This window comes from Hyaena hyaena, unplaced genomic scaffold, assembly GCF_003009895.1.
Source record: "Hyaena hyaena isolate Hyena2069 unplaced genomic scaffold, ASM300989v1 scaffold_590, whole genome shotgun sequence".
Taxonomy (NCBI): Eukaryota; Metazoa; Chordata; class Mammalia; order Carnivora; family Hyaenidae; genus Hyaena; species Hyaena hyaena.
Window position 1 is genome coordinate 1,154,766 of NW_024081221.1, and position 21,404 is coordinate 1,176,169.

At 38.9% G+C, this 21,404-nt stretch overlaps 1 protein-coding gene across 1 annotated transcript in view; it reads left to right on the top strand.

The window, feature by feature from the left end:
• Window positions 1-21,404, top strand: part of COL28A1 (collagen type XXVIII alpha 1 chain) — a 163,941-nt gene that overhangs the window by 63,085 nt on the left and 79,452 nt on the right. The window contains exons 16-22 of the mRNA XM_039256844.1: window positions 2,860-2,928; window positions 4,116-4,184; window positions 11,341-11,412; window positions 12,164-12,232; window positions 15,148-15,219; window positions 18,723-18,791; window positions 19,440-19,508. Coding sequence (XP_039112775.1) covers window positions 2,860-2,928; window positions 4,116-4,184; window positions 11,341-11,412; window positions 12,164-12,232; window positions 15,148-15,219; window positions 18,723-18,791; window positions 19,440-19,508 — 489 coding nt within the window. The remainder of the gene's footprint in view (window positions 1-2,859; window positions 2,929-4,115; window positions 4,185-11,340; window positions 11,413-12,163; window positions 12,233-15,147; window positions 15,220-18,722; window positions 18,792-19,439; window positions 19,509-21,404) is intronic.

A 21,404-nucleotide genomic window follows, 5' to 3' on the forward strand; every position in this document is an offset into this window, starting at 1 on the left:
TTATTGTTAAACTAAGCAACAGCAAAGCTGGATCTTACTCTTTCCATTTCCTTTCACCTGGTAGAAATCCTAAGAATACTTAGGAAGATTGAGACGCAGGAAAAGCCAAGATAAGTCTGTCTATAAGTATTTAGGTAATATCTAAGAGCTGGCTATTTTGAGCACCAAGGATTGTGGTTCGATTATGGCATCAGGCAGTCTCACACTTTGTAGTTTATTTGTTAATTTCATCCAGGCTTACATTCTGGTCCTGGCTGTGACTGGACAGGCGTGTTGTTTCCTGAGTCATGGTCCTGGTGCTGAGTTGCCACTGTAGGACTGAAAATGAGGTTCAAGAAACCCCGAATCTTTCCAGATGGCCTGTGAATTCTGGACCTCCTACCTGCAACTCCCTGTTGCTTTTACTACTGGATCTTGGTTGATGTTGTGCTTCAGATTAAAAAACATCTCTGACTTCTTTTGTTTACTCACCCCTTTCACTCCTTTTCCAAAAGAAAATAACTTTTAAGGTAGGCATATCCATATGGAGCTGACTCCTATCAAGTAGGGAGATTGAATAGAATGTGCTATTTATAAACTGCTTTGAACAAGAAAATAATTTGTTTGCCCTTTAAAGACAAATGATTTAAATCCTACTTACATGTAACCTCTGTTTACACAGTTATTCATTTTTCTTCTTATCCTTAATTGAACATGTTTATTCACTGAATTATTGTTTTTGCTAGGTCTCCCTAATTCTCTTCTAGACATCAATTTTCCCACTCATCTGTTTTGGAGGGAACTCCTGTTTTTAGGAATGTGTTTATAATATACTTCAAACGGCCTGCCTATTTTCACTACACGTTTGGAGATTTGACAACTTCAAATCTGTTATAGATTGGAGTGAAAAACAAATAACCACATACAAATAGATGCACATGTCCCTTTGAATTTTTTGGTCCCTGTCACATACCACGCTACTTCTTGACTGTTGTAAACGATTCCTTCTAATAACAACATTGTAATTCCTTCTTATAATAAACTTTGCTTTCTTAAATTGTTTATATTGCTTCATCATCATTAACCAGAGAAAAGGGGACTCATATTTATAATTAAAAAATAAACAAACAGTTGTATCATCCAGCTGGAGAAAAGGGGATGCCATTTGTAATAAAATAATCCCATATCTGTAACCATTATTTATACAAGCATGGCTTGTGAGGTGTAAGCAAAATAAAATTTTAGTTTTTTTGCTCATCATTCCTTAAATATCTTTCAGTGGGGAAAGTTTTTTCTTTTTCCTACCATGGAAGAAATTACCATCAAGTCTGACTTTTCTTAATCACTTCTAGGCAATAAAATTTATTGTGTCACCTCTAAGTTGTAAATCACAGTTTTAATTGTGTCATAAAACTTATATAGTCAGGATGTTAAGTTTCCTTTTAATCTTCCTTTGTCTGTTATGAGCTGTAAGGGAGAGCCTGTGGTCCATGGGAGGGAATGTGCTTCTCACCCCCTGCCCCCCGTCCCTCAGGCTGAGAGTAGAGGGGGAGGACACAGAGGCTCTTTCCTGGCTGGTCTACTGTCACGTGGTTTTGGATCCTCTCGTCTTGACAGATGTTTGACACAGTTTCCTTGTGGGGCTCCTGCCTTGCTCGTGACTGTCACTCTCAGGACTTAGAAGAAGACCTCTCTTCGTCCCGTTGTTTCTTCCCATCAACGTCTTCTTTTCTGGGGCTTTATTTTATACTGACTCTGTTGGAGTTCCACAGCTCTTCCCGGTCCTCTTGGACAGGATTCAACACAATTCCAGGCCAGCCCTGTCTCTCACCCAGAGTACATCTGGTCCACAGGAAAAACCTAGCACGGCCTTCGTGCTGACAGGCTCTGCATGGATGGGCTGATTGCTACCTCTCCTCCCCCCATGCCCTCTCTTGACTCTCACAGTCCATTCAGTTTAGCTCTCCCAGCTATGAGTCGGACACAGATCCCTTGTGTCCCCCAAGCAAAAATCAAGGTCAATGAGTAGTTTCAGTGAAACTCTCTTTCTAGAATAGGAGAAAGAGAGAAGCAACCCAAACCCCTCTCATTTTCTACCAAGAAAACACTTTACAAGACTACTTTCTCCAAAGAAGAATCTAGTAAATCCTGTCTCTTTCCCCTTTTTATGCACACAATGTAAGTGAGAGTCTAGTGTTTGAACATCCTTCAGTTTGGTGTCTATAGGCTATTGCTTCTTAGAGCCTATGGTCAAACTTTCAATTTAATATCCTGATATATTTTCACCGATGCAGCTAGAATATAGGTTTGCTTGCATGTGACTGAGATGGGAAATAGGTTAACAAGATGGAATTTTGTTTCTCTTATTTGAAACTTCAAGCTTGTGAGGTGGCTCTGTTCATCAGTCTTCAGCAGTTCAGTGACCCACATGAGTCTACCCATCCAAGGGTACTTTCCTCACCCGCATGATCCATGATAACCTCTATGTCTTCACTTTAGCCACCAGGGCAGGGGGACATGGAAGGGGAAGGCATACCTCTTCCTTTATCATGAATCGGAAATTGCACACATCACTTCCATTCATATCCCATTGGCCAGAACCCAGTCCATACACCAGTACCTGGCTGCAAAAGGGACTGGGGAACATGGTCATTATTCTAGGCAGCCATGCAGGTCAGCTAAAATTCTCTTACTATGGAAAAGGGGGAGAATGCATAATATGGTGCAACTGGCAGCCTCTGTCATGCCCTTCAACAAATAGTGAGGATGAGTTATGTACTATGAGATGTGAACTAAAATTTCACATTAGAGGATATGAAGCTACTCTTATCCAAATTTCCGAATTTCACTAATACTATTTTCAAACATTTTATTTTAAAGGGAATCCAAGGTCCTATGGGTCCACCTGGCCCACAAGGACCCCCAGGACAAGGCTCACCTGGTTCCAAGGTAACTTGCTAAGTGAAAGCAGAGTTTAATACATCCCTAGTCTAACTGCTGTTTCCTGGTCAGGAGCCAGTGCATTGGGAAAGCACCAGGCGAAATGAACTTAAAAGTCAGATTTCTGCGTAATGAAAACATGACTGGTATTCCTGATGGTTTAGATAATGTAATGTGTATTCTTTATGCTCTTAGACACATTTATTTATGCCAGCTCAATTTATCGTTTTATTACTTTTTCTTGAGAGATCCTATTCTAGCAATTTAAGCAGGGTTATCAGTGGGCTTGCTAATTCATTCTGACCAACACTCCCACAACAGATCGAACTACTGAAACATTTAACTAAAGATATAGAGTCAGAAATAAACAAAACTTTTCTATGAATATGGGAATCACATTACGTCCTAAATTAGATCTATGATTTATCCCTTAGGGAGAGGCATGGCACTTATTACATAACTAGGTATCCTTAATATTGCTTCACTAATCATCGTTAAATAAATACTCTGAGAGTAGTCACCTTCCAGTGCACTCTTTAGAGATTCCCATGTGACAAGCACTTGACAGAATAGTTACTGTTCTTGAGACTTCTGATCTGGGCTCACCATTGGGAGCTCATGTTATTCTGTCTGTTCACGATATTGCCCTTGATTAGCAATCCCTTGGGCTTCTCATGTATCAATTTTAGTTGTTGTGGAATGGATATATTATATATATAATATAAATAATAATATAGCTACCTATATTCTAGGCACCGTCCACCTTTTAGGTATGCTACCTAACCTATATTTTAGGCCAGTCCATTATATATTCCAAATTTGATAAAATGCCTATCATTTTAAAATCACCTAAAGCAATTTTAGGTATATATATGTATTTGAATGATATAGAAGCATATACTTAGGTAACATAATCAATAAATTAACATACCTTAATATTTTACATTACAATATATTGTGAGCATTAATATTCATAATCTAATCAATATATATTCAAACACATATATATGAATTGAGGACACAAAGCTCCATTTGATCTTATTGTGTTGGTATAAGACAGCTCTTGCCTCTTAAGGCAGGAATATTTTTATATTATAAAATATCATATATGTAATATATTTTTACATTATAAAAGTAAAATTACTTTTATTTTGCTGCTGTAGTCACATACTCTTCAAATGCTCTTCCCTCACTAGGGAGAAGTAGGCCAGACGGGAGCAACAGGTCCCAGAGGGCCGGTCGGAGTTGGGGTACAAGGCCCAAAGGTGAGCTGACCATCCCGAGCAGAAGCACTTACATAATTTACATCATATGATATAAAGTTTCATTTATATCCAAACGCAGTACAGATCACGCATGTGTTGTTATTTCGTCAGAGAATATTTGTTCGGAAAAGTGGCTGATGCTCGGTCTAACTCCTATCGTTTAAGAAGAACCAATCGTCTTAGTTTAACAACTGCTCTCTGTTTTTTATTTGTCTATTTGTTAGCATCAGAGGGCCTTTTTTGGCATAGAGTGGTGCTTTGAGAACGTTCTTGCCTGCCTTGTTGTAAAACAGGGCACCCAGCAGGGCGGGAGTGCAGCGAAATATACATCCCCCATCTTGCTTGCGGCTGGCTCATGGTTCACGTGCAAGCTCAGAAGCTGCTTCCTCAGAATGTCATTCCCTAAGCCTCACGCATGCCTACCCATCCTATCACCCAGGTATTTTATGTCTCAGCACACGGTTTCCTTTGCTTTTTCCACTGACCTCAACTTGCATGATTTCTGAATTGCTTCTCGGCTGGCTAATCACTCGAGAATTGCCCTGGCCAACATCGCAGCCACTGGCCACAAGTGGTAACTGAACGCTGGAAACAAGTTGAGTGTGTAGTGAGATGTGGGATAAGTGTGAAACACACACCGGGTTACAAAGCTTGGCACAAAGAACGTGAACTGTGTCATTAGTACATTTGCATATTGATTACATATTCATATGATGAAATTTCAGAGATGTTAAAGTAAGTAAAATACATTATTAGAATTATTTTCACCTGTTTCTCTTAACTTTGTAAATGTGGCTACTAGAACAGTTACAATTGCATAGCTGGCTTGCTTTACACTACACTACTGAATAGTGCTTCTCACCGGTGGTAGGGACCTGGTTTATTTTTTTGTATTGTTTATTAGTGAATTCCCTGTTTTGGGGACATGATAAGTACTCAATGAATGCTGTTAAGTAAATGAATGAATTCTTACTTTACCCTCCACAATTTCTATAACTAATCCTGAAGGCATATACGACCTGGCTAGTCACAATGAGGATTAAACTCCATCATCGTCTCTGCTGATGTTGTCACTGTTTGTATAAGTATTTGGGTTGGTTAAGATGTGGGTCTAGAAGAATATACATGTTACGTATACAGAAACATATAATTACAAAGGATACAAAGCATACCAATATAAATAGCAATTACTACTATAAATCAATGGTAGTAATAGCTGCCATTTGTTGAACGGTTTTGACGTGCCACCCAATATGCTAAGTGCTAACTGTGACATATATGTATCACCGTACATTTATGTAGTGTACGGATCCGTACAGACACATGTCACATCATTCATGTACCAGTTTCAGAAAGGCAGTAGAGGATAAGGCTCAGCAGTTAGATTCCTTGTCTAAATCCCAGTTTTGCCACTAACTAGATGAACAATCATCAGCTTCTCTCACTTTAGAAAAGGGAATCTTTCAAACATACTCAAAAGTACAGAGAAAAAAAAAAGCCACGTATACCACAACTCAGCTTTATCCAATGCTAACATTTTGCTTTATTTATTCTAGCTATTTTTTTTAATATTTTTATTTATTTCTAGGAGAGAGAGAGAGACAGCGTGAGCAGGGGAGGGTCAGAGAGAGAGGGAGTCACAGACTGAAACAGGCTCCAGGCTCTGAGCTGGCAGTCAGCACAGAGCCCGACGCGGGGCTCGAACCCACGAACCGTGAGATCATGACCTAAGCAAAAGTCGGACGCTCAACCGACTAAGCCACCCAGGCGCCCCTCTAGCTATTTTTTTAAGAAGAAGCATTACAGGGGCGCCCGGTGGCGCAGCTGGTTAAGCATCCTACTCTTGGTCTCGGCTCAGGTCATGATCTCACATGATCTCACTGATGGTGCAGAGCCTGCTTGGGATTCTGTCTTTCCTTCTCTCTGTTTCTCCTCTGCTTGTGTTCTCTCAAAATAAAAAAAAAAAAAAACTTTAAAAATGAAAAAATAGAGTTTTATTAAAAGAGAAGAAGATGAAGATGAAGACAATGATGATGACGAAGATGAAGACGAAGCATTACAGATACAGCTAGAGGCCTTTGGTTGTGCTCCTCAATCTCATGGCACCTCCCTACCCTCCCCAGACATAATTACTTTCAGGACTTGGGTATTTATCATTCTTTCAAAGTTTTTATAATTTTCCTACATGTTTTTTATCCATAAACCACATATAGCTTTTGTGTGTTCTTGAGCTTTACATAATGTATCATTCTGCCATATGTTATATCCAGGCTCATGTCTTATTTGTTTCTCTATACTTTTAATTTATTCATTTTCTTTGCTCTATGGTAGTCTGTTGCATTAAAATATCTCATTTAAAATGTATCCCTTTTCCTATTAATTGGCTTTAAGTTGCTTCTCATTTTTTGCCTTTGCCAGTTGTGTATGTCAAGCTGCAAATTTCTCTCACTAGTAGGTGATAAATACTATAAGCAGAATTGGAAGATCATAGAGCATAGGCAAGTTTTCGCTGGTGACATGGTGAAAATCCTGTCCAAAACAGATGATGGGTAAAGTGGTTCTGCCCATTTACCCTCCTTACAGCAATATATGATAACACTCCTTTCTCTACCTTCTGGCCAGTAGGAAGTGTATGTGATAGATCTCATTGTTTTAATTTCTATTCCCTGGTAATTGTTTGAACAGATTTTATGTGCTTAATGGAACTTCAGCTTTTCTCTTTGGTGAATTCCTATAGATATTCATTTTTTAAAAGGTTTAGTGTTTTTTTTCTTATCAATAGCTCTTTCTATATCTGGATATTGATTCTTTGTTGTTTAGGTTGCTGATACTGTCTCCAAGGCTATGGCTTGTCTTTTTTACCTAGAGTACCTTTTAGTATACAGAAGTCCTAAATTTTGGTGTATTTCTACCCCATTATAGTCTGAACTTTTTTGAGTAGTATACATTTCTTGACTCCAAAGTCATAAAGATCCTCATGTATTTTCTTCTTAAAACTGGTGTTTTTGCTTTTTAAAATTTAGGTCTTTAGTCTTTAGTCCACTTACAGTTTATGTTTGTAAATGGGCAATGTAGGAGTGATCTTTTCTTCCCCATATGGATAACCAGCTATCCTCACGTCAGTTACTGAGCAGTCCAGCTTTGCTGCACTGACGTGCAGCTCCCCCCGTGTCATATGTCAAGCTTCTGCATGTGTGAGGATCAGGGCCAGAGTGCTCTATTCTGCTCCATTTGTCTATTTATATCTCTCAGAGCTATTACATCCCTATCTTATGATCAATTTATAATAAGTTTTATCATCAACAGGGAAAATAAACTCAACCACTTACCTGGTTATTCCTGAATCTAACATACTCATTTCAGGATTGATTTGTCAAATTTGACAAAATATCCCATTGGGGTATCCGATTGGCATTGCATTGAACCTTGATATTAAATATTGAATCTTTCAGAGTCACCTGGGTAGTTCAGTCAGTTAAACATTTGACCTCAGCTCTGGTCATGATCTAACAGTTCATGGGTTCGAGCCCCACATCAGGCTTTGTGCTGACAACTCAAAGCCTGGAGCCTGCATTGGATTCTGTGTCTCTCTCTCTCTCTGCCTCTCCCCCACTTGCTCTCTGTCTCTCTCAAAAATAAATAAAACATTAAAAAAAATTTAAATATTGAGTCTTTCAAACCACAAAGTAAATCTAATTTTCCAGGAAAATGTTTGTCATTTTATCCATAAAGAACTTGTAGTTTTTCAGTTAAAAAGGTACATTGGAGGGGAGCCTGGGTGGCTCAGTGGGTTAAGTGCTGGACATGGGCTTAGGTCATGATCTCACAGTTTGTGGATTCAGCTCTGAGTCGGGCTCCTGCTCCCTCCTGACAGCTCATAGCCTGAAGTCAGCTTCAGATTCTGTCTCTCTCTCTCTCTGCCGTCCCCCCTACACACTCTCTCTCTCAAAAATAAGTACACATTTTTTAAAAAGGTACATTGGAGAAATGTTTTGCGATTGTGAATTGTTTTCTTTTTCTACATCTTCTAATTATCTATTATAGGTCTATAGGAAAAGTATTATTTTGTTGTTGGTGGTGTTTTCCTTGATATATTGATTTTTGTATCCAGTCACCTGATAGTATCTTTTATTATCTTTTTTTTTAAGTTTATTTATTCACTCTGAGAGAGAGAGAGCACAGAGAGAGGGGCAGAGAGAAAGGAGAGAGAGAATCTCAAGCAGGCTTCACACTATTAGCGCGCAGAGCCCAATGCAGGGCTCCATCCCATGAACTGTGAGGTCATGACCTGAGCTGAAATCAAGTCATATGCTCAACTGACTGAGCCACCCAGGCACCTCCCTCTTATTGTTTCTAATTGTTTACAAAGTCTTCTTTTTTATTCCCTGTGTACATAATCATATTGTCTGAAAATAAACACTGTTTTACCAATTTCTTTTTAGTTTTTTTCCTATTCATTTTTGAAAATTATGCACTGACAGGATCTCCAGTGCAATGTGTAAAAGAAGTGATTTCAAAGAAAGTACTTCTAAAATTTCACTCTAAAAAAATTTTTTTTAAATGTTTACTTACTTTTGAGAGAGAGAGAGGGAGAAAGAGAGAGAGAGAGACGCAGAATCTGAACCAGGCTCCAGGCTCCAGGCTCCAAGCTGTCAGCACAGAGCCGGATGGGAAGCTTGAACCCAAGAACCTTGAGATCATGACCTGAGCCAAAGTTAGACACTCAACTAACTGAGCCACCCAGGCATCCCTAAAATTTCACATTTAAGTGGGATATTTGCTGTAGAGTTTTGATAGACAACCTCTATTAGGTTAAGATAATTGCCTTCTGTTTCAATTGTACCAAAAGTTCCTTATTAATTATAAATGAGTATTGGATTTTATCAGATTCTGTCTATACTAAGATAATTGTTTTATGTTTCCCTTTTAACTGGTTAATAGCGGTATATTGCATTTCCAGAAATTTCAGATATTGAATGCATGCTGCATTCTGATCATGATGTATAACTTTTTTATAATAGCAATTTAATCGACTAACCTTTTATTCAGGGCTTTTGCATCCATTTTAAACAATTTCATTTATTGCATAGTTGACATACAATAAAGGCACATGGTTAAAGTGTACACTATGATAAGATGTATATATATGATCTTAAAACCATCACCAAAACCAAATAATTAAAGTACCCATCCTTCACCCCCCAAATTATTATGTGTCCCTTTGTAATACCATCCCTCCATCCCTCCCTAACTTGTCCTACTGATCTGCTTTGCAATCTCTTGTAACTATTGATCTGCTTTCTGTCATTATAGATCAGTTTGCATTTCCTAAAATTTTATATTAATAGAATAATATATCATGTAAGTTTTTTTCTGTCTTCTCTTTTACTCAGCAAAATTACTTTCAGACTCACATTTAACATTTATGAACAGCTTCTTTTTTTAAAATTGTTCTTTTTTTAATGTTTTATTTATTTCTAGGAGAGAGAGAGAGACAGCGTGAGCAGGGGAGGGTCAGAGAGAGAGGGAGTCACAGACTCTGAAGCAGGCTCCAGGCTCTGGGCTGGCAGTCAGCACAGAGCCCGATGCNAAGCAGGCTCCAGGCTCTGGGCTGGCAGTCAGCACAGAGCCCGATGCGGGGCTCGAACCCACGAACCGCGAGATCATGACCTAAGCGAAAGTTGGACGCTTAACCGACTAAGCCACCCAGGCGCCCCGATTTATATTTTTCTTAAAGATTATGAATGTTCTCCAATATATTTGTCTGAAATTTTCATGAAATTTTTCTATAATTTTTATTATATATATAGTTATAGTTCCCTTTTACTCTTAATACTGTTTAACTGTGACTTTTCTTTTTTAGTATTAGTAATTCCTGCTAGTAGAAGCTTATTTATTTTATTAGTTTTTTTTAAAGGTATTGCCCTTTATTTTCATTACTTTTCTTACTTTTGGTTTTCAAATGTATTACTAGCCATTCCTATCATTACCATATCCTTCTACTTATTTTTAGGCTTACTGTACCTTTATCTTCACTAGTTTGTTTTTTTAGTTGAGTTTAGGCGAAATGACTTTCACTTTTTTAAAATATTTTTGTTCTTAATTAATGCAGTAAGTGCACTTTGGCACTGTTTGAAAGTAGCACATATTATCTCTGAACACTTTAAAGGGCTTCTTCTTTCTTTTTTAAATTTTTAATGTTTTATTTATTTCTGAGAGAGAGAGAGACAGCGTGAGCAGGGGAGGGTCCGAGAGAGAGGGAGACAGAATCTGAAGCAGGCTCCAGGCTCTGAGCTGGCTGTCAGCACAGAGCCCCACACGGGGCTCGAACCCACGAACTGTGAGATCATGACCTGAGCCGAAGTTGGACGCTTAACCGACTGAGCCACCCAGGCACCCCAAAGGGCTTATTCTTAAACACAAATTTACTTGAAAGCAAGTAGCAGTATTGAATATTAGAGCTGAAATTGTACTTTCATGTTAATTGCTTAGGGTTGCTATACAAAGAACCACACATTGGTTCAACACAACAGAAATTTATTATCTCACTATTCGAGAGGTTCAAAGTCAAAAATCAAAGTGTCTGTAGAGTCATGCTTTCTCAAAAACCTGTAAGGAAGAATCCTTCTTTGCCTCTGCTCAGCTTCTGGTGCTGGCTGCCAATCCTTGGCATTCCATGGCACCTGGTGGCACCAGTCTTGTCATCACATGGAGTTCTTCCTATATGTCTGTCTTTAACCGAGGTTTCCTTCTTGTTTTAAGTACAGAAGTCATGCTGAAGTCGGGCCCACCCTAATGATTTCATTTTAACTTGTTACATCTACAGACACCCTATTTCCAAACGATGTCACATTCACAGGTACCAGAGGTTAGGACTTCGACGTATTTTTTTGACGTTACAGTTCAATTCAGAACAACATAATCCAAAACTGAGATCCAAGGACGTTAAGTAACTTGCCCAAGGTCAAATAATTTAATTACTACCGGTTACTACTCAGACTTCTCCACTCAGAGGCTTGTTTAAAATGTTGTAAGAAAAATAATTGGTAAGTACCTCAAAATGGTGGTGCATAAATATGAATTTAAATTATGGTAAACATGACATTTATAGATAAATATGAATTTCTGGGAAATAAAATCTTTGCTCATCCACTAGGGGGAGCCAGGCTCAATAGGGCTCCCGGGACAACCGGGAGTCCCAGGAGAGGATGGCGCTGCAGGAAAGAAGGTAACAGTCTGTTTTTCTGTGACTAGAGTAAAAACTATTGAACCCCACTGATACCTTGTCCTGTAGGAGCTCAAAGTAAACCATCTAGGACAAACTTAGTCTTTTTAAGAAAACATCTCACAACTCCATTTCTTTTTCCACTTATTTCAAATAGAAAGAGCACCACTTTAATGGCTGAATAGTGTCTCATGCTCTCTGCTTTCTCTCTGGCATTTCGACCGTGGCATCCTCCAGTGATCTAGTCCCCTTGTGATTCCTGGAAAGTACCTGAATTTAAACTTGGAGAAAAACACTTTTTCCCCTTTCAAAAAGAGTCTGTAAATGCACTCAGGAAGCAAGGCCTTTATAAAGATTTTCTGAAGTAATATGAATTGACATTTGAAATACTCATTTTTCAATGTAAGTAGAGAAAAACAGCAGATGGAAAGGCTGAAGGTCTTTCAGTTATTTTTTTTTTGTTTTGAACCAAACCATCACATGGGAATGATGAGCCAAAGCAAAGTGAGTATATTCTTTGAAACTTGGCTGAGAAATTTGACTTTTTCATATTTCAGTGGCTCTGTGCTCAACCAAAATCTGATATTAATGTATTAAAGTTGGTAGATTTCCAAATTAATTTTAAGACTAGAACGAAGGTCAGGTCTATTTTGGAGGGTCTCAGCAGAGAATCCACTGACCATCAGAGGAGACAAGGGGGGACTGTACGAACCGTCCGTGGAGTCAGCTAAGGCGTCAGTGTCCTCTCATCCAGGGAGAAGCAGGGCTTCCGGGAACGAGAGGCCCGGAAGGACCGCCTGGGAAAGGACAACCTGGCCCCAAGGTACGTAACTGACAAAGTGTTGGGGAGAGCCCACTGCCCGAGCACACAATGCGGGAGACCTGTGGTTGTCAGACTGTTATTCTTGCTAAATCAAATGTGTTCACTTCTGGCTTAAAAGTATGGATCTAGTTTGTCGGAGCTTTTGGAAGACAGCAAGTATGTAGCATTCATTTTTATTTTCACGAGACCCAGCCAATACGAAGAGCTCAACACATATTTTCTCAATAAATGCCCGGACTGACATTTTATTTATTTATTTATTTGTTATTTATTTATTTATTTATTTTTTATTTCTAGGAGAGAGAGAGACAGCGTGAGCAGGGGAGGGTCAGAGAGAGAGGGAGTCACAGACTGAAACAGGCTCCAGGCTCTGAGCTGGCAGTCAGCACAAAGCCCGACGCGGGGCCCGAACCCACGCACCGCGAGATCATGACCCAAGCCAAAGTCGGACGCTTAACCGACTAAGCCACCCAGGCGACCCCGGACTGACATTTTAAAAACATAGAAAAGAAACCTTGAGATACATCCTTGAGACTTGAATGTCCATATATTTTCTTCAAAAATGTATAGAATCTCACAAACTAATAAGAAATAAGTCATATTCCCAACCTTATTAAATGGAGATTGCACTTTCACAACTTAGCATAAATTTATTTTACACATTATAGAAAAGCTGGTTGGATAACATCTTTATAGGTCAAGATGAGAATATCCAAATTCATGAAGACCACTAGTGACATAACCTACAGACTCTAAGGTGCCAGATTTTCCTGTGGTTTTTATGGACAGTCATCATTGTTCATATAAAGATTATGAAGAATTACATAGAAGTAAAGTAAAAATAAAATCCGTATACTTATCAGTGTTCTATTTATAATTGCATTAAAATGATCATTGAAAGTTTAAGAAATTTATATCTTATGCAAATATTGGCTATTGAGTCCTTAACCTTAAATGTGAAAATGTGAAATTTAAATACATTCGTAGAATTTCAAACATTTTAATTTATTGACTTATCAGACTTTGAGATCTCTTTTTTTGTGTGGGTGAATGTGGACAGAGAATACCTTTTTCACATCATACAAAAATGCTTTTAGCAATCCCTGTCTGTTAACATTCAGGAGAACTCATGTTTTCTAGAATATACTTTTGGAAAATAGACCTTTGGAGTTAGTAATTGAAGCCTTAGAATGAATGACATCTCTGAGAAAGAGAGCTGAGGTCTGAATCCCACCTTGTGTTGTAGCTGGAAAAGAACATTCAGAATAGTGTGAAGGTAAGCAGAACAGTTATCATGTTAGGGAAACTGAGGAGACAGGGTTTCGAGAGGAAAGCAATTGTGGTGTCAAATGCTTCCAATAGGGCAAGGACAATGCATTGGAAAGAGATGGCAATGGACTTGTAGCTCTGAAACGATATGTGGCTTATGGAAGCTTATGGAGAAGAGTCGTAGGAATATATCGTGCAGCCCAGGCATGCTATCGTTCAGTGTTGGCACTTTATTACCTTTAATTGGGTTCCTATTGCTGTCTTCTGGGTTATTTAGGTCAGTAAATTAAACTTGGGAGTGAATGGAAGAAAATAACTAGTTGGGGTTAGATTTTGCCTCTATTGGCAAATGATAACGATACAATAAGTTCATCATACAATAACACCCAGCTGTTATTTTTCATTACCTGTGTCACTGCTCTTTATTAGTTTGGACCTGGGGGAGTTAATTACAATCTGTAGGTGTGACAAGAGTTCACCTCTTCTTCATAATGGAGTGTCTGCATTGCTGATGACCTTGGAAATGTGTCAGAAATGTGAATTCTTGGGTTTCAATGCAGATCTACTAAATCAGAAACTCTGGAATGTGGGGCTCAGCAATCTGTGGGGTGACAAGTCCTCCACATGACTCTGATGCACACTTAGGTTTGGAATTGTGGTACAGTCATTTATGTCATAAATGGCTTTAGCTGCAAATCCCCAAGATCATTCCTTTGTTGAGCTGAGCACACATTTAGATAGGATACCTTGCAAATGAGTCCTAGTTTAAGGATAGTTTTGTAATGCTCTGAGCTGTGCGGTTGGAGATCACGAAATTCTTTCAGGGAAGCATTAGCTTACACAGCCAGGCTGGGGAACAGCCAGCAGGCAGTTTCTAACTCTGCTCCAGGTTAATGCTCATGCATCTTTCTACCAATAGAATTCTTGGTTTCCTTTAGGAGATAGAACTAGACTCCTCACTGAGGGAGAAATGGGGCTGGATTTGAAAAATCTGGTTTTCTTCAGTGGGAACATTTCGCATAGCTTTTTCACACTTCACTACCTTGTTGCCATTTCTTTTTAAAATTAAATTTTTTTAATTCAACTATAATTAACATACGGTGTTTTGTTAGTTTCAGGTGTATAATATAATTATTCAACAATTCTATGCATTTCTCAGTGCTCAAGATAAGTGTGCTCTTAATCCCCTTTACCTATTTCACCTATTCTCCCACCCACCTTCCCTCTGGCAACCACCAGTTTGCTCTCTATATTGGAAAATATCTTATTTTATATTTCAACACTGAAGCAGCATTAGAGCTGAAAAAGCATAGGTAGCTCTCTTTTCTGAAACTGTGAATGTCTCAGAGGCATCTCTGAATAAGCCAACAGCGAAAAGAACTGTGAATTCAAGCCGAAGCCCCCAAAGAGAGATACTGAACTTAGATTTTAAAAAATATTAAATCATATTGAATAAGTGGTGAAGACTGAGCAACCGTGAAGCCATGCTATCTGCTCAAGAACATTGACAAAGAGCATGCGCTGAGCGGGACTTGGGGCACGCTGCTAGAAAACCAGTGTCCCTTGATAACATGGTCCCGATAGGGTTGTTATAAGAGCAAGCAGGGTTTGTTAATACAACTGTCTTTCAATAATTATTTCACCAGGGTGATGAAGGGAAGAAAGGGAGCAAAGGAAATCAAGGACAGAGGGGATTTCCAGGGCCTGAAGGGCCAAAGGTACGTTTCTTATATTCTCATTTATGCTCACGGGAGATTGTAATTATGTCTGGTTTTAATAGAATATGAGATTTCCACCACAAATTGGATTCCTTGGTTCCTTCTCAACAAATACAAAACTCCAAGTGAAAAAGGCTTTAGAAAGCATACTGTTCTGAAAGAAACAGGATGAAGTAAAGAGTCCACAGAGTATGTAATCTGCTTTGGAGCATTTATGATTCTCAGAGACAATCTGCATGTCAGTTCTGTCAACTTGCCAGCAAATGTTCAGAAGTTGGGATGACGTTATGACTGTGGGAGATACAAATTCTCTACCGTCCTTTTTTGCTAGACAAGAGCACAGTTCCAGAGTAAGAGGCAACACAGTGATGATGAGGAGTGGGACTTCAGGATGCGGGAGAGGAGGATTCTCATCCTGCCCCACCCAAACCTTTCTGGGCCAGTCACTTCCATGTCAGACAGAAAGTAAAAATAGGACCTATTTCCCAAGATTGCTGCGAAGATTGAAAGAGTTAATAAAGTACTTAGCACGGTCTCAGGCACATAGTACATGGAGCTATTCAGAGAGAAAAAAATCAATACTGTGAAATGGAAAGCAGGGGATATATGTCCTGATAAACTCACCAGGACAGGCTGCTGAGGATGAAGTAAAGGAAACCGTGAGACAAGCAATTAGGTACGTGTCCTGACTTAGCAGGAGAGAATATTGAGGCCATTTGGATGTGTCAGGAAACAGAAATTGCAAACCTACGAGAGTTCAGGCTTCTAGGAAGATACTGACTGTAAGGAGACAAGGAGAATGTTCAAGGACAAGGTTGTTAAAGAAACAACTAAAAGGGCGAAGAAATGGTACAAGCCAGATACAAGCAGGTAAAAAACAAAGCATTCTCTGTAGACCAGTTATTAAGCTTCAGTGTCCATCAGTATTACCCCGGAGTTTTTTGCAAATCCATATTTCTTGGTACCATGCCTGGACAACGTGACTTCATAGGTGGGTGGGTCCTAGACATCTGTGTTTCTTCAGTAAGTGTCCTATGTGCCAGGTAGTTCAAGGAGCACCTGATGAGAAATGCCACTATGCAGGGAAAATGTTGTGTTAGTATTAATAATGGCTATCCCTTATATCTTACTCTTCTTCAAAGTGAGTGTTTTTCTGTATTTTGAAATAAAGCTTTTTTTGATGAAGAATTGCCATGTTTTAAAGCATAAGCACAATTTAATGCAGTCTTCAAGAAAATTCTATACTATTTGTATAATTTCTTATTTTATTTATTTTTTAATGTTTATTTATTTCTGAGAGAGAGAGAGAAAGAGAGAGAGAGAGAGACAGCGTGAACAAGGGAGGGTCACAGAGAGAGAGGAAGAGAGACGCAGAATCTGAAACAGGCTCCAGGCTCTGAGCTGCCTGTCAGCACAGAGCCCAATGCGAGGCTCGAACCCACGAACTGCAAGATCGTGACCTGAGCTGAAGTTGGATGCTTAACTGACTAAGCCACCCAGGCGCCCCTATAATTTCTTATTTTAAGACGATAGATTAAATCTAGAAGCATAATTTTGTTTACCCTGGTTTAAGTGAAAATTTTAAGGAGTTGATGTTTATCCTTTGGCCACAGGATTGAATAGGGTGGTTGTCTGCTGTCTGTGTCATGTGCCACTGCCTTATAGGTTTGGAATTAAAGATCGGCATGCGCATGTGTTGGCATGATGTGGACCCTGGTTGGCTGGTGTGTTTGGCCTGTGGGTCCTACGGTGTAATCAGCACAGCTGGAGGGCCTCAGCTCTGAAGATGAATGTGGTAAATCTGATTGACGGAGTCCCTCCTGGAGGAAAGAGGGGGGCCAAGTGGGCAGCTCATGCACCTGAAAATAGCTCAGGCTCTAAGGCAAGGGGAGACGAATTTCTTGGAAAAGTACAACTGTTAAATATTTTAGGCCTTGTGGCCAAGAGGCAAAACAGAGGATATTACATAATCACTTACATAACAATCATTTAAAAATGTGAAAACTGGGGTGCCTGATAGAACACGTGATTCTTGATCTTGAGGTCATGAGTTCAACTCTCATGTCACGTGTGGAGCCTATTTAAAAAAAATAAAACAAAACATGAAAACCATTTTTAGCCCATGGCTGTGTAAAGCATGGCAGCAGGCAGGATTTGGTCTGAAGGTCACAGTTTGCCACACCTATCCTACATCAGTAGTTTCCAAACCAATTGATTATAAATCCTACTAGTAAAACTGAATTTGAACACACCTCAATATAGGTTTGTTTATTTTTTAATTGCAAGTTTTATTCACAAACTATCATATTAATATGTTATAAAATTTACATAAACAATTGAATGTTTAAAAAATGAGATAAAAATATATCATGAAACTTTAATATCTTCTTCTAGTATCCCAAACGGGTCATTTTGAACACATCATGTTCTTTTAATGACAATTACTTTGCATAGTGTTTAAAAAAATTTTTTTAATGTTTATTTATTTATTTTGAAAGAGACAGAGAGAGGGAGAGGTCACATAAGTGGGAGAAGGGCAGAGAAAGAGGGAGAGAGAAAATCCTAAGCAGGCTCCGTGCTGTCAGCACAAAGCCCATCACAGGGTTTGATCTCACAAACCAGATGATCATGACCTGGGGCAAAATCAAGAGACACTTAACCCACTGAGCCACCCAGGCACCCCAATCGTGTTTCTAAGTGAGGTGATTGTACCTGTAACAGAACCACCAGAGGTGCCTCATAAAATTCATATTCCTGGGCTGAGCCCCTAGAGCTACCGAATTAAAATTTCTGGGGCTGAGAACTGACTATATTTTACCAAATTCCTCTTTTATTTCTCTACACTAAAATTTGAGAATCCTGGTCTAGAACCACGGGGGACAGAGATATTGCTTGGGTCTTTATTGAAACTCAATATTGAGATACCAAAAAATAAATAAATTAATTAAAGACATGTTGGAAATTTTCCATTCAAAATTCCATTGTTTTTACCATAAACTCCCTACTTCTGAAAAGAGATGTGAGATAGCATAGCATGGAAGACTGATACACCATGGGCCATAAAATAAAATAACAAAGGAATAAGTTATAAACTGAACGGAACATTATTACCTGCCAAGTGTACCCAAGGACTTATGCTGGAGAAAACTGTTGTATCTGAACAAATAGTTCCCTCTGAGCTTCCTGGCACACAATCCAAAATGGAAGCACCATGAATTGCATAATTTTTATTAGCTAATAAAAGAATGCTCAAGAGATAAAAATTTCCTAATACTCAGAAGTTAATTGAATGCATTTATTAAAGGCACAGAAATCTTAATCACCAAAAACTTTAGTAGTGGTTCAGCAAAGTTGCTCAAATATTTTCACATTGGTCTGGTAAACAGATAGGCCATAATATTTTTAAATGCTGGGAACACATTTCTATGCTTTTCCTAATGTAATTCCTACATAGGGTTTCTTTGCTTGCAACATAATAAATATTTTGCTCTTTTTTTTTTTAGGGTGAACCAGGGATTATGGGCCCTTTTGGGATGCCCGGAGCATCAATTCCTGGACCACCTGGGCCAAAGGTATGCTTTCTTGGGAATATTAATTTTTTATATATACATATTTTAAACTTGAATCTTTGGTAGTTGGGGTGGGGGAAAAATTCATGATACCAGTGGACTAGAATTTTAGTTTTGGAAGAGCCCCAAGATACTATCTAGTTCAACCCTGACATTTCACAATTAAGCAAACTAAGGGCTAGCAGGAAATTTAAGATTAGAAACCAGATTTCTTGCTCCTGCTCTTGAACTTGTCACTTCACCCCCCCATGAACTACCTCCACCAAATCCCGGAGCCCTCATACAAGTAAAAATTTACTTTGTTTATTCAGAAGAATCAGGTAGGATTAATAATCAAAAGGTCTAACAGAAAAGAAATCTGCTCAGATTTAAGAGCATTCCCAGACCTTCTTACAGTCCAAATATTTGAGTGTAGGTAGCCACCTATCTCAGTAGACTTCCTCTAAACAGCTGTCATAGTCTTTACTGACAGGTTTTATTTGCTTAGGATTTGCAATCTCCTTCAAGTATATTAGAAGAGGCCACTACCTCAAGATCAGAGACTAACAGATCAAAACCTTTATAACCTGGTTCATCTCGTTTGTACTTCGTGCTATGATGGCTTCTCCTGCCACTTAAAGCCTGAAACTGAACATTATTTAAACCGTGCAGGGAGACAGGGGAGGACCTGGGGTGCCTGGATTTAAAGGAGAACCGGGGATTGCTATTCGAGGACCAAAGGTAGGCTTTATTCATGTTCTTTCTTCCCTGTATGAGATGGAAGGGAAAGGGGATTTAATGCACAGTCAGTTGATAGTTGAGACTGTTCTACTCACTGTCTACATTGAGGATCTGAGTGCACTGTTATCGTTTTTAAAAATCAAGCCACCAGATAATTTATTTTTCATACAACTGGAGGAATGATAGCCCTTTAGGGTGAAATTTTGGATGACGACGCAACAGTTGTTTGAAAACGCTCCTTTGTAACATCTGTGATATAAGAGATTATATGACCTCTAGCTTCTTTCATTTACATATGAATGGCCGCAGTGTCTCTTCTGCAAAACACCACTGTGGAAAACAAAGCAGAGACATTTAATTCAATAAAGCTTCCAAACGTGAACTTTTTGGACAGCGTTTTGCAGAAGAGATATTAAAAGTTCACATTTGGAAGCTTTATTGAGTTAAATGTCTCTTCTTTGTTCTCCATCTTTCAGAGTTATTTTAAATGAAAATGCAAATAACTATAGAAGATGGCTTTAACTAATCATATCTATTTTCCATGGCAACAAAGCACCATTTCCCTGCTCACACAAAACCCAGCACCTCAGCAAAATTTAACATTCTAGATGTCACAAGCGTGTCCCATCCCTGTTCATGAGAACAGGCTTCAGGGCTCCATAATCAACACTTCATTCAATTAGTAGCATATTGTTATGTGGTTTTGAAACGGGTTTTATCAGATTGCCTCTTGTGGATAAAAGGATTCAAGTACTAACATCAGTGATTTTCAAACTTCAAAAAAGAAAACGTAGAACTGCCTTCGAAATATAATGCAAAACCTATTAATACTGCAATTAAGTGGGAATGGTCCATTTAATGATCAAGGGAAGATCCTGAACTCCATTGTTCTTAATCACTTTAACAGTTGTCCTTGCTAGAGTGACAATCTTCTGGTTTATTGAGGACACAGAAGGTTCCCAAGATGTGGGATTTCAAACTAAATCAGCAAAGTCCAGGGCAAACCAGGACAAGATGGTCATCCTACTCCCCAGAACCTGAGGTACACGGGAACCCAAGCTATGTAGGACTCAAGGAGAAAATTCCAAATTTTCTAAAGCTGAAACTGCAGAACATTAGGTAGCAGTTTTCATATTGCATCTAAGTATTCCCAGTTCCATGATTTACAGTAACTTCTTTCTACTTATACTGCCCTTTACAATAGAAATAAAATCCAATTGGGGCGCCTGGGTGGCTTAGTCGGTTAAGCGTCCGACTTTCGCTTAGGTCATGATCTCGCGGTTCGTGGGTTCGAGCCCCGCGTCGGGCTCTGTGCTGACTGCCAGCTCGGAGCCTGGAGCCTGTTTCAGAGTCTGTCACTCCCTCTCTCTCTGACCCTCCCCTGCTCATGCTGTCTCTCTCTCTCCTAGAAATAAATAAAAAAAACATTTAAAAAAAAAAAGAAATAAAATCCAATTAAATGTGTAGCCTGGAATTATAAGCCTCTCCTGTTTTTTACTGATCATCATTGACGTTGTTAGTGATGTACTGAAAGTTATTTGCTTCTTTACTCCATGATTTTTCTAATCTGTTGGCCTCTAATGATACTCCCTGCCATTCTTCCTCGATGCACTATTTTTTAAGCTGTCGAAAGGTTAAACATCTGATGGAAGTTTTGGCACATAATCCAGTTTTTCATATGACTTCAGAGAGCTCCAGATCCTCCCCATTACAAAACACCACATTAAGATTTCTGCCCAAATTTTCATCGAATGAGAGATGTTTCAAAGGGAATCACTCTGCACGACATTTTCTTGAATCTGGTGCATAAAGGCCAAGTGACAAAAATCCTATCTAGAAAAATATTGTGAGGAGTCCAGAATAAAAATCTGAGACAGAACAGTGCCCCTATCTCTG